Here is a 14,441-nt window from a genome sequence, read left to right on the forward strand (position 1 = left end):
TTTCACTTGTTGAGTGTTAAATGTTTATCTGTGATCCCTTCTATTTAAGGCTTAAATTCTTTGCAAAAATGTCCATGAAAATCAGAGAGCTTTGGGTCAGACTCCTAAGCAATGAGGGGAAATTGAGAGATGCGGCAGACTTCAGGTCTGCCTGCGTATTGATGATACGTCCTCTAGATTCTGCTTTCAGACATGGACGGTATTTGAATGCTGAGGAATAACAGCTAGTTCCTTCCAGACTGAACAGAAGGAGGCAACTTCCAGTAAGCAAAGGGATGGGGTTTTTTGTCAGAACCCATGCCTATTTCTTATTGTGGACATGTTCTCTCTAACTGCGAAAGCAGGAGTGGCGTTACTAGAGCTCTTTTGTATTGTTCTCTCTGTTCCTGAAGTCTATCAATATATAAACATGTTGCCTGCTGAAAGGACAGGTCTTTTACTAGACACAGGTAGAAGCACTGTCACGCAAGTCTTCATCTGTGCAGTTTCTGAGATGGCCCTGGGCACTGAACTGTCTCCCAAGCAGCTAGACTGTATCTCTGGGTTCTTCATGTTCAATATTGTTTCTCTGTCTTATTCTGGACCTTGATGAATGTTTCCTAATCTGTTAGCCATTTAAGAGACTTGTTAAACTTCTGAAGCTCACCTATGTTTCTGGCGTTAAGCTGTTCCTTGTATTCCTTTTAGTAAATATGCATAAAATATGCTTTGTAGGAAGAACTTTTGTTTCTAAGTCATTTAGGCACCTACAGAAAATTTCCACCAAAACTACATACTTAATTATGTTAGTATAGGCTTGTTTTTAGCATGTATGGATCATCTTGAAATACTCTTTTTGAGAAAGGCAAATACTATAAATATGATATTATCATGTAAGGTTACTATATATTACTTCTACTGTTGCTCTAATACCTGAAAATAAGCCACAATTCTCTTGAGTCCCAGTGCAAAAGCCTCTAAGTTTGATTAGTAAGTTAGGAAATCAAAGACCTCTGCTAAATGTATCTGTACCTTAGCTTCCCTTTCCAATATGTGCACTTGTTTAGAAACACCTGAAGATCAGTTTATTGAAAGCGCCAGAGTCATGGAGCAATTTTATTAATAATGGTAATACTGTTAGATTGCACGTTCCATACTCAGCAGAAAGTAAATTGATTATGTTGACCTTTTAGACAGACCTTTTTAAGCCCTTTCTTTTTTTTGCTGTGGTCCTGTACAGTTTTCAGCAACCATGTAGAGTCATCAGTGTTTTTCTGCCACTTCACATTTGAAGGCCATAACTAATTTTTGCATGAAGCCTAACAGTATTGTAAGAGAAAAGCCATGACTTGAGGTGAGTATGCTGTTGCAGCTGTAGGGAAGAATAATCATGAATTCTGAACCTCAGCATTTGGCGTACACACTTGCAAATTAGTGGAGTGTTCCTGAAGATGGGCTTTGTTTTTGGAATGAATGAAAGAAAATAGTTTCACGTAGTTCAGTGACTTTGTAAGCCCTTAAACTTTGCTTAGTGTTTTGTACCATGATGTTCTGTTACTGGTTATCCAAGCACAAGCTACTTCAAGTTAAGTCTTTGCTTAAATGACTGAGAAAAGTTTGGAGAAATAGAATCAAAATGACATGATAGATACTAGCTTCTGTATATCAGGTTGCAGTAATAAATGTATCAGTCTATTCTTTGTACTTTGGTTCATGGCACAAGTGATATTGTCTTTTGATCCTAGGTGAGCAAAAGTGGGAGAATATATTACAGTAGTATTCTAAGGGTGAGTCTGTGCTGGCTGGCTCTGCCTGTGTTCCATGCTGGCTGGACAGCAGCCAACCTCTGGTCTAGAAGCTGTGTGCTTTGTGAAGCAGTTTTTTCTTACTCTGGAATACTTGTAAAATCATTACAGTACAGATGTGATCATTTTGAATGGCTGGGAAATATATATTAGCATTTGCACAACATGAAGATTCTGTAGGGTCTTGGATGCCCTCTCCTTTGCTTTTCAAAAGATTCAAGGTTTAAGGACCTCATGTAAGCCTGAGGGTCCTGCTTGTTAGCATTTTGCTAACAGCAACCCCCTCAGCTGGTTTCCTTTCAGACTGTTTGTTCATTTTTTGGTTTTGTGATACATGGCTTGTTTTCTCTATGCTTCATTATTTATGTTAGAGTCAGGGACTTGGGAAGCATAGCAAACCAAACAGCTTCCTGATGGCTTAGCTACTGCTATTCCACGTTGGAAAACTAGTTCTTTAAAACTGAATGCATATATGAACATCAGCATTTGCTTGGATGTCTTGGATAATCAAGGGAAGAAAAAACAATGTTAGAAGATTACTTCATACCTTTTTCCCTTCTTTCCAGTCCATTCTGTTATCCTGAAATTATAATACTCTACAAATGTATTAAAGGATTGCCAGATGAATGTTTATGAACGAGGAATTTATCTTGCAGCCTTGGAGCAATTCATCAAATCAGGATCTACTTTTTATATCACAGATTGAGAGTTGCACTAAATGCAGTTTTAGGTCTCCAAATTGTAGAAAGCATCACAATTGGGCAATGCAAAGGTCTAAGATGATACAGATTCACAATGCTGATCCATATTCTTTTCCCAAAACTTTTGGTGAGTTCATTGTGATCAGTTCATTTGCATCACCCTTCTCTGCCACTGTGTGCTAGACCAGGTGTCATCTGTACTCACAGCCATCAGCATAAAAGCTTTGAAGAGGTATATATTGGAACCTAGCTTACAGAATTTAAATGTTCCATACCTGAACTGGACCAGATTGGCACAACCAGTAATCTGATAGTCATCAGATGTGAGAATGTGCACACAACCAGAAGTACCCACTGCTGCAAAGGGTCATGTGTCCTAGAAAGCCTGGAAACCAGTTGAGTGATATGGTTTGAGAACATTTTCTAAACACATCCATGGATAGGTTTAACCTGTAGTTATACAAGGCTTGCTTGAGTTCCCAAAGCATTCTTGTGGTGATTGTGTGGAGCACCACTAAGGCTATCCAGAACAATAAAATTTTAGCAGCATGGTGATCTGTCTGAATGAATCTGTTGCAGGTAAACTATCTATAGGATAAGTTAATTTATGCAGAGCTGCTATTACCTTGTCCAGGTTTCTTCTGGTAATCTAACCAGTGCATGTGTTGGTGTTGAGTCTCAGTCTGCGTTCAAGCATGCTGAGTACTAATGGTCCACAATCACCAGCATGCATGTGCAGTGCAGGCTTACGAAGGAGCAGAAGAGGCCTGTAATTGAAACAAGGAATACAGTTGGGTTATTTTCCTCACAGAGAACCAAAACACATTGAGATCAAAACTAAGTTTGCATCTTAAGTGAGACTCATCAGTTTGCATAAAGAATTTTGAATATACCTTTTTGTTTCTTTTCATGTGTTTGAGGCAGCTTACAAGCAATTCTGCATCGTCCCAGAAGACAGAGCCAGTTCTCTGGCTGGTTCTGGGAAAGTACTGCTCGCATAGCTTGTGTTTTGTGGTTTGTGTCTTTTATCAGAGTCCTGACTGGTTTAATGTGCAGCCACTTACTGATTTGCAAAAACAGCAACACTTGAACAGAAAAGTGTGTACTTTCTGAATTAGGATTTAACTTAACTTCTAACTTTTTCATAAGCAATAAACAGGTAGATGTATTTTGTGGATGCAAGAGCCACTTTTAGCCTTTGTTCATCTGAGAAGTCATTAAAATGTTGACAGTCCCTGAAATAGAAAATGACTGTTGTCTAGGAGCATGGCTGTCTGGTGGTGATGCATGCATACATATGTAATAATGTTTAGAGCAGAAGTTTGTGGGCTGCTGTGTGGTGAGATTCAGCTGTTATTAAAGGAGGAACTAACAGGCTCGCTTCCCGTAGTTTGAGCTGATTCATTCCAGGGACAGAGGAGGAGTCAAAACCTCCTGGGGTTTGGGAGCTTGAGAGCAGCAGCTGCTACATAAAAATAAGCATTATCATTGCAGGACTTCCAGAAGGCTATTCTTACATGAGAACTCCAATAATACAGAAATTGTTGAAGATGTGGATGCGAGTGTGTGACCTGATTGTTCAGTGTGGAAGAACAACATTTTCTAAAGGCTGTTTGTTTTAGGAAAAAGACATGAAAAGCATCAATCATAAGTGTATGGCTAAATGATCTGGGAGCTGAAACTCACTCAGCTTCATTTGGATATTGAAACAGACTGAAAAGAGAACCACTGTAAGGAAATAGCTTGCAGACTGAATTACCTTTCAGCCAACACATTTTCACTCCTCCTTGGCTCCAGGAGTTCAGATTTCATTGAACCCGATTGTCCCCTCAGGCTCCTCTCTCCTGTTTACATTTTCATTTGCTTTTTCTGGCTGATATAAGTCTCATGCTTCTTTAGCAACACCATTTACCTCCAGGAGCAGGAACAGCAGCTGTGGATCAAACAGCAGGAGTAGCGACATTTTTTGCCTCTTTAAGCTGGGGTGCTTGCCCTAACTCTTGCTTTCCTCTGTGCGGGATTTTGCTTAGAGAATATTAGTTGATTTAAATGAGCCAATGATTGACTATTGCAGAAAGTTCCTGATTGTGCCTAGTAAAGAGGTAAGAAGCTTTGTTGTGGTTCAAGAGCTGGAAATACAAACCACGTGTATTTCTGTATGGATTTTATAGGAATTACATGGGAAGAGTTTGCAAGGAATGAGGGCCTGTGTTTGTTAGGGAGGGAGAAAGGAAAAGCACACTTTAACTTTGAAGGAATGCAGCTCTGGACTTGTCCAGGTTTGTCTGAAGGTAGAAATATTTATTTATGAGGTTGAAAAAAATAATCCAGATCTCCTGTAATGTTTCCTGCTGCAATTTGAACAAGGGTACAGTGTGCAAAGGTTTGTGTATTTGCAACCTCCTTTTTGTTCAGGTGGACTGGGTCAGAACGGCTCTTGCTGAATTTGTGGTATATGTGTTTACCTAGCTGGCTTGTATTTGTATGTGTTTTCTGAAGTGGTGAATGGACAGGGGGTAGCTGTGGGGACAAGTCAAAAGTCTGAAAGACCGAAACCTCTTTTTAACTCACAAGCCTGCCTTTGGGTATTTGGATTTCAAGGAGAGAAGTGCCAGGAAACACAGACTTGGAACGAAGCCACTGAATTTGGTATGTGTTGGTATTTCAGCTCCTAATTTTTATATAAGTTGCTCATTGTGTATTAGGTATGGGAGTGAAAATACACACATACCCTTTGCTCTGAGGCTTTCATTTAGAAGAGAGTCCCTGATACTGGTGTGTGTGTGTGTAATTGAGATTCAGTGTGAGAATTTTGTCAGACTTCAGCCTGGGTGGTTCAGGGAGTTGCAACAGCTCCTGGGAAGAGAGGTCAGGCTGAAAGAAAGTGGGCCCTTTTGGTTTGGTTAACTAAATTCCAGCATTACTTAGGTCTCCACCGTTGTGAACTTCCCTCGTTTTTTGACAGCTGTGTTACTCCTGCATTTTAGAGACTGTTGCTTCCTCAGAAAAAATTAGAGTGGGGATTGAATTGTGCACTGAGATGAGGTATTGAATGCATAAGGCCTCTGCAGTACCATTGTTTAGCAAGGTGCACAGAATAAAATTTTGTATTGCTAGTATATTTTCTCATTTTCTTCAGACAAAAATGTTCCCTGCTTATATGCATAGCTTCACTTTGGCAGTTAAGTTGGTTATCTCTTTCTGGGGGAAAACATGGATGAAGACCAGAGTAAAGTGAAGTCTGACAGTCTTAGTGCAGAGGTATTCCAAAATTATGGTTTAGAAGAAGGTAGAATATGAAATGAAGGTGTTATGGAGTATGAGAACAACAATTCAAAACCTTGTATTTTGAAGGTTTATAGTATTTGAATAGTTCGTTTGTCCTGGTTTCATGAACAAATAAACCATATATATATATATATATGTAGTTTATATATATATATAAAAATATAGTTTTTATATATGTATAGGGGTTTTTATATATAGTTTTTTTAATATATAGTTTATACAGAGAGCCTATATATAAAAAATAGTGTACATGTATGTATTTTGTATGTATGTACACACAAATAAAAATCTAAATCTTGTATTTCTTTTCACTATTTGCATATTCTCTACTATGCTATCATTGAACCTTTGGAGATAGATTTGTGGTGGTTGTTTCCATTTAAAATAAGTCATATCTAAGTATTCTCTGTGTTACTCTAGTTCAGAAACATATCTCAGGCTGCCCTTATAACATTTGGGTAAAACCACTGATGTATACGTGTGCTTTATAAATGCTGACTGTGTCAACAGAGTGTGATACCTTATATGTAATTCACGCCTAGCAGAAAAGCTGTAGTTTAAAATAAAACTGATTCTTGCCTCATACAGCATTTCATGTTCCTTTTAAATCAAGTTAGGAGGGAAAAATTCTAGGTAGAGTTGATTTTTTTACCTCAACTAAGTTGTGTTCTTTCCACTGGACCTGCAGTGACAAATCTTACACAAGTCTGAGGTAAAACTAAACTCATAATGCTGTTTAGCATCACAGACTAGATTTTTTTTTAATCCTTATTGGGTAATTACATGTAAGTGTTATATTAAAACCACCCAAAATTAATCCTACAACTATGTAAATTTGAAAATAATTTAAATTTGTTATGTGCAATATCCATTGTGTTTTCCTGATCAGGACATGCAAGTTTAAATATCCAGACTCCTCAGGAGCATCTGGATTTTTATTTAGCTGTGAGTCTTATTCTTTCTCATTTGTTTATAATGCAGAATGGTAATTTTTTTTGGTGACTATTTGAGGTGTCTAAAAAGGCAGCTACCTAATAGAGCAAAATGGTCTAGTTGCAAGTTTTATCCACAATCACAGGTGTTTCCTTGTGAAGTCTAACAATATTGTATTTATCTTTTAAGTTCACAACCAAAAGTCAGCATGTCACAAACATTTATGTTTCTTGATTCACTTGTAGACAGATAACATAATATGACTCCTCAAGTTCTAGCATAAATATCCAAAGTAGTGTCTGTTAGGCTCACCATCCTACTTGTGACCAGTGCAGCCTCTGTTTGGGGAGCCACTGCTTTGACAAATTGCTTTAGGGATTTTTGAAGCTTGGCAGTGTACCAGACTTTCAGATATGGATACTTGAGTAGGACATCTAGATCCCATGTTTAACTGATTATATTTTCCTTGTGCAGCTTAAATGCCTTTTTTATATAGCTGGGTGCTCCCTTGAAATTGTGCGGGACTGGGAATCCTGGTAAATTTTTTGCTCATTTAATCAAGTTGAGTTCTCATGTATATGCATTTCCTTCCAATTTAGATAGTCTACATGTATTCGATAATAATGCAGGGTGTATAAAATATTTCAAACTGCTATTTTCTTTCATTGTGAAGAAGTTCTTAATAAGTGGTATACCTAGTCCTGTCGTCTTGGTTATGAACACAGACTGATGCTGAATACGATAGTGCTGATGTCCATGGCTGTTTAGGCTTTTTAATCCACTGGCATTCCACATAGCAGCGATCTTGAGGTACCAGAGTGAGACGCTGAATGCCACAAAACCTAGTTGCCAATTTTATGGTGCCAGAATATTTCACAGAGATGCTAGTATTGCAGACATCATCCCTTCTGCCATGGTGTTCAGTTCTAACACGGCTGTGTGATTCATTAGCACACATAGTAATTGAGAAGTCCAGACAGCTCACAGTCATCATTTCTAATACAAAGTGGTTCCAGTCTTCGTAGGAAAATCACAAATTTCAGAGATTTTATTTTCAACAGGGACCATACTGTAGCAAAAACATGGTTAATGTGGCTGAAGCTTCAGATCAGATTTACTGAGTTTCCCCATAAAAATGAGGTGTTTCCATATACAGACTCATGAACATATACAGACTCATGTGTAAGTTTTCCTCTCCTGGCCACGAACCTTTCAGTCTCTTAAGTTTACTGCCTCTGTTCTAACCAAATTTTGTGTTGGTCCATCCTAACCCAAACCCTATGAGAGGTCCCAGAAAGACTCTTGTTGTTCCCAGTAGTACCTCTCTATCAATCAGGCTTCTCATGAATACAGATGCCATTCTTCTGTGTAGTAGAGAACTATAGTTTTAAGTATTTTTGAGAAGCTCTGTTTGCAAAGAAGACATTTTCATTCATCTACATGACAGGTTAGAGGAGGGAGAAATTCCTCTAGCAAAATTTTTCTTCCTTTCATCTGATTTACTTGTCTAAAAAATTCCTGCACCCTTCCTTGATGCTTACCAGTTAACTCTTAACTATTCAGAGAAACATGAAACTTTTTACAGTATCTTCTTAGTGTTCACTACAAACTATAGCTCAGGTTAAAACTGGGATTTGAGTAGTAATTAATTAAATGTCTTAGCTGATAGTGGGATCATTTGAGAGTTCAAAGACAGCCATTTAACTTTTACATTTATCAGAAAAAGATACTTTTAAATTTACTTAAAAGACATCTCAGAATCCTGAAGTAGTTTAAGTCCAAGCTTTGTACTGATACGTAAATGCACTATGAAAAGGAACAGTCTCTAAGAAATGTAAATTGTTCAGAATTTGAAAAAACAAAACAGAACCCCAGCAAACTCCTGAACATTGTAAAGCTGTTGTATCTGATCCAAAATCTGATGGAAAGAAGCACCTGAGTGCTCTAGTTTGCATACTTAATAGGTAAACAGCAAACATCATAAGGAACCAAAACTCCATCCTCTGCTGAAAGCTGTTTTCATATTTATATTCAATCGTGCTAATTCTTAACACCATTAAAAATCCATTGAGGAATTATTTTTGCATACTTCCCAATTTGTGTGTAGAGATACTGTATAGATGTTTAAACAAAAGAAACCCCCAACTTTCTAAAAAAAGCTTTCTTTGTTTGAAATGGAAACATAAAGAGGAGACATGAACAGTTCTTGAGATTTATAATCCACTTATGTGACGGTAGGTTTGTTGTTTGTATTTCATTTTCTAGTGGTTTGGGTTTTTTTCCAAATGAAAAGGCATAATTTTAAGTAGAGATGCTACTAGTAAGCTGAACTCTCATCTCTTCTTCAGAACGGAAGCTGTACAGTTCACAGTCGGGAGACCTCCAAATGGTTTGTGGTTGCTCAGCATTCTGGGCAACATGCAGAATAAATTTGATAAGTTTTTATTCATGGAAGAAGTACTGGGCAGGGTTATCTCTGAACCTTACAGAGCACACATGTGCAAGACCCTTGGGTCAGCAGTCCACTGGCAGTCGGTCCGTTGTCTTGTCTGTATTCCTGTTGCTATGCTTGGATGGCACTGTGTGATGGTACAGGGATGGCTAATGGAGGGAAATGCACAAGGGTTTTCCGTTGCTTCCATGGCTGTACTCGAGAATTTGACAGATTTTTTACTCAACATTTCTGTATGGTGAATCAAATCTGCATGCTAGAATGTTTCATCTGGTGTGAGGTATTTATGGCTAACTAGCATGTTTGAAGGATTTATAGCACTGTGCCCTAGTTTTGGGTAACAGAAAAGTCAGACAGGAAGACTTCTTAATGGTTCAAGTGTACTAGTCCTGTATTTACATAACTGCATTCCAGTTCAGACCTGTAACGTCTTCAAGTCTATTTTGAGATAGGATATTCAACTTTTCAAAACAAAGCAGTTTTGTATTTTTTTCTTTTCTAGTTTTTAAACTCAAAACTAAGCACACAGAAAAAAATAATCACCTAATAGTTACTCTTAGTGTTGGTTGTTGGGGTTTTTTTTGCAATTTATTGTGGTAACTATTAAATAATTCCACATGAAGCACCAAGTGTGCTTCATTGTCCTAGCAGTAGTGAGAGCTTATGAGAAATCACACCATGAAAGAGGTTGGGAAACTGTCATTTGGCTGTATTTTCCTTAGATATGTTTTTTTTTTAAATAAATATTGTTTTAAAATATCTGTACACAGACATTCAGCCTCATGTATAGCAACTCTTTTCACCATGGGATTTACACATCGTAAATTTCAGCAACTTCTAACAGTTTGCCCATAAAGAAATTCTATGACAAGGGGAATTGCTTTCTTTTTTCTCTAGCCTGATGGCTTGTTCTGAAAAGGAGTATTTTGGTCTTTTGCATGTGATGTTTTTAAAATCAACAGACAAGAAATAGTACTTAGTCCTTAAAAAGTAAAAAGTTGTGCTTTAATTATTAGCTAAAAATCTATTAAACCTCTTGTATAGCCTCCAGTGTTTAAGTATTTTAACTGATGGAAACTTGGTGGTGTGTCCCATATCAAAGACCTTTTCCAACCAGACCACTTTTCTTGCCATTATAAACCAATGAATTCATTGCCATCATGGGTACAATTTCTGAATAATGCTTTTTCTAAAATGGTATTGCCTAGAAAAGCTTCCTCGTTCAGAAGCTTCATAATCACAATGCCATTTTAAGTATATTTTGAAAATATTGGTAGAGTTGATGTTGAAATGCATTTGCATCTCCATGGCTCTTTTGATTCTGGAACTGGCCACAGATGTAGACTAAGCTGTTGGTTACCGTTGACTAAAATCTGCTTGTTCCTAAACTGTAATGGTCTAATTTTCTTATTATCAAACAATTCTCAAACTATGGGTAGGAAAAGTTATTCAGAAACTTCTGCTTAATAAAAAAGTTTTGCTAAATAAGCATTAAATGCTTTGAAAGTAGAACCATTCACTTTACTTTCTTGGCTAGGCTGACAGTAGAAATATTTACTCCTAAAGCTTTTCATAAGAAACATAATTAATTGTGTTCATTTTCAGCATTGGGTAAGAGCTCTACCTCAGGTTGGTCTAACCTGTGTGATGTGTGTAGGAGTTGAACAAACAAGACTAATAAAGGATCATAAGAATGTGCCTCCCATAGCTTTGTTTCTTCTCCTTTGTCTGTAATGTCAAGGAGAGCTTTAAAAAGCTCTGAGAGGCAGACAGGAAAAAGTAGTTTGGATACAATAATCTGGATTCAAGTAGACTCTTGAGCTTTTAAAATGTTCCAGAGGGAAATTGCTGTATTCAGTGTTCTGTGGTTTTATCCATTGCCAGTGTTGGTAGTGCTGAAATAACATGGAAGAGATTATTCTGAGTAGTATTTTTAACTCAAATGGATTTTTTACTTCCTGATTGTATTTAAAAATCTGCTTGAGTTTGTTGTTGGTTTTTTCTAGGAAGCAAAACCTGATTTTTTCAACAACTTTACCCATTTTGTGTGTATTTTGTATTTGTTATTGTTTAATATATGTTTTATGTGGTTCCTGTTAGCAGTAAAGCATAATATCTAAAATACTACATACGTGATAAAACACGTAGAGGTATGTACATAGAAGACAATTCTAAGGCTGAGATTTTAGTCTCTAACTTGTGATTCTCTTTACTTTCTGCTGTATGTTTTGCATTCAGTTTTGTTGATTATTGAAAAGAAGTAATTGAGATGGGCTGGTGGCTGCAGCATGAAAGAAAATCAATATATCAGGTTAAAAAATACAGGATGTGTGTCTTGAGATAGCAAGAAGCAGCAGGGTTCAGCAATGCCAGTAACAGTTCCGGGATCAAAAGCAATATTGTCACTTCAGTGAAGCCCTCCACTTCAGTTCATTAGCCCTGTAAGATGGTAAAACTTGGCTCACCCAGTTCTTCTGTGTGTAGCTGATGTCAGTGAAGTGTGCTAAGTTGTGCTCATGCAACTGGAAGCAGGAATTTGTCTGTTCTCAGCACCCAGCCTTTGTAAACTCAGTTGATGCATTTTCCTGCAAAATTGTTTTATTTTCTAAAGATGTTCTAAACAGAAAGGAAAGTTCTAGCCTGTATTTATTCTGAATGGTTGTTCATAAACTTTAGTTGAGTACCTTAGAGATCAGAAATAAAGTTAGGTTCTTCCCATCATTGATGAGGGAGGCGTTATATTCTGATTTTTAAGGGACTATGGCCTTGCTTTAAAAGTGAAATGTGAAATGCATACCAGATCCTCCACACACGTGTAGAGATTTCATAGTCAAACATTTCCTCGTGCACGCCTTTGTGAAGAGGCCTTAAATGTATTCCAAGGACTGCAGGTCTGATTGAAAGCCTGTTTTTACCTTGTACCACCAAGAAAAGGAGTAAAAGATTAGACCATCAAGTAGAAATGGATGACCTGGTAATTGCATGATATATGTTCAAGGCAAGTACTGCTGATACGCTCCTACCATTCTTGCTTTGAATGGAATGCATGGTAACTGCCTCTCAAATTTCTAGCACTGTGAAAGTGTACTTCTTCAAATCAGTGCAAAGAATTTGTGGAGCCATAAACATGCATTCAAAACAGCATGAAAAGAGAGAACTGTATTTGATCTTGAGCTATGAATGGCATGTTATATTTCCATCAAGAAAACTGTTATAAATTGAAATGTAAAATGAATGAAGATAATGCCATTGGCTGGTGGTGTATTTGTAGAGGCAATTTAGTTTTGCAGAAACAATACCATTACTGTTAGCGGAACTTCAGTCGTGGTATGACACCAGTCAAAGCCCTTATATAATGCACTGTCTTTTCCTCTCCCTTCCTTGTTACTTATCTCTCCACAGTGCTGCATACCCAAGGTCCCATTGATGGCAGTCTGTATGCAAAAGTGAGAAAGAAGAGCTCTTCAGACAGCAGCATCCCTGGTGTTGCTCAGAGTGTTCCTGTGACTGGCAGTCCTGATCACAGCGATCATACCCTGTCTGTCAGCAGTGATTCAGGACACTCAACAGCTTCCATCAGGACAGATAAGACTGAGGAGCACCTTGTGCCAGGAATCAAACGGGGTCTGAGCCCAGAAGAGAAGGCAGAACTGGACCAGCTACTTAGTGGCTTTGGTCTGGAGGATTCTGTCAACACCACCAAGGATATGACTGATGCTCGAAGCAAGTACAGCGGGACTCGCCACATAGTGCCAGCTCAAGTTCATGTGAATGGAGACACCAAACTGAAGGACAGGGAGACTGATATTCTGGATGATGAAATGCCTAATCATGACCTTCACAGTGTGGACAGCATTGGGACTTTGTCTTCCTCAGAAGGACAGCACTCCACCCACCTTGGGAACTTTAGTTGCCACAAGAGCAGTCAGAACTCACTTCTTTCAGATGGCTTTGGAAGTAACACTGGGGAAGAGCATCACAATGCTTTTGCCCCAGACCTGGGAATTGGTGTGGAACCCCTCTATGAGAGATCATTTGGAAGCACTGAACCAAAGTCAACTCAACAGTTGCAGCAGAATCCACCTGTCTCACCCCAGCCTCAAGCCTATGGCCCAAGTAACTACTCTACTCAGACCTGGGTACGCCAGCAGCAGATGGTCACTGCTCACCAATATGGTTTTGCCTCAGAGAATGAAATTAGGTTTGGCATTCATAACACTGTGGAGAACTCAAGCAGTGTCCAGAGCCAGTCTCGAGTCCCAGACACCCCGACACGTGGTTCCAGCAGCAGAGATGCTGTGCAGAGGGGGCTAGGAAGTGTGCCAGGTTCTGCTGAAGCTGCAGAACATGCTGGTGCTGACAGTTTTAAGTCAAGGCCAGTGCCTCAGAGGGACACAAATGGCCTGGATCTAGGACAGAATGCAGGGGACTTGCCAGCTTCTCCAACTTTGGATATTGATCAGTCCATTGAGCAACTGAACAGACTAATCTTGGAGTTAGACCCTACATTTGAACCTATCCCGACCCGCATTAACACTGTCAGCAGGGACAGAAATCAAGTAAATGGCTTCACCAGCCTTGATGTAGACGTGGAAGGGCTTGGCAGGAATCCTGGCTTCCATGACAAATTAGAGGTCACAAACCGGAATCTCTCCCAGTGTGGTAAGTTGTTGTAATGCTTTCTGAATATAATGCTTTTCCTAGCACTTGTGTGTTCTTGATATGGACCTCAGGATGATTATCAAAGGACTATTTTTCATACTCTCTTTTACATAACCATCCAAGAAATTATGGAATCAAACTGATGTAAGATAAGTGAGTTTCGCAGGTACTTGTTTTTTGCTTGAAAAAAGTATTGTTCAGCAAATTCTTACCTGTTATAGATCATCAGTTGGGATTTTTTGCTGCTGTAAGTTTAAGAGATAAGGAGCAGAATTCCTACAATTCCTACATCGAGGCATTTTTAGAAGGCATCTGTGAACCAGTGAAATGGTTTATGATTTAAGATTATATGCTTTTTATTATTATGTATTTATAATTTCCACTTAAAGTAGGAGAAATAGCTCCAACAATTTTATCTTCAAATTTAGTGTAATGCTGCTGGAATTAAATTTCTATGCAGTATTTTCATAAATAATGTAATCTTTGCCAGTAAAGTATTTTAAAACACACTCTTTCTGAAACTTTTTGCTGTTTAAAAATTCAGAAGCTTCAGTGCTTCCTTGTTATCTCTGCCTCTGATATGATTGCAGAAATCAACTGGTGGAATTAAATATGCAACAT

At 38.2% G+C, this 14,441-nt stretch overlaps 1 protein-coding gene across 6 annotated transcripts in view; it reads left to right on the top strand.

The window, feature by feature from the left end:
• TNS3 (tensin 3) overlaps nucleotides 1-14,441 on the top strand; it is a 249,691-nt gene that overhangs the window by 163,418 nt on the left and 71,832 nt on the right. For all 6 annotated transcript variants that reach the window (XM_075745266.1, XM_075745267.1, XM_075745269.1 and 3 more), the window contains one exon: nucleotides 12,561-13,820. In XM_075745266.1, coding sequence (XP_075601381.1) covers nucleotides 12,561-13,820 — 1,260 coding nt within the window. The remainder of the gene's footprint in view (nucleotides 1-12,560; nucleotides 13,821-14,441) is intronic.

This window comes from Balearica regulorum, chromosome 2 (assembly GCF_011004875.1).
Source record: "Balearica regulorum gibbericeps isolate bBalReg1 chromosome 2, bBalReg1.pri, whole genome shotgun sequence".
Taxonomy (NCBI): Eukaryota; Metazoa; Chordata; class Aves; order Gruiformes; family Gruidae; genus Balearica; species Balearica regulorum.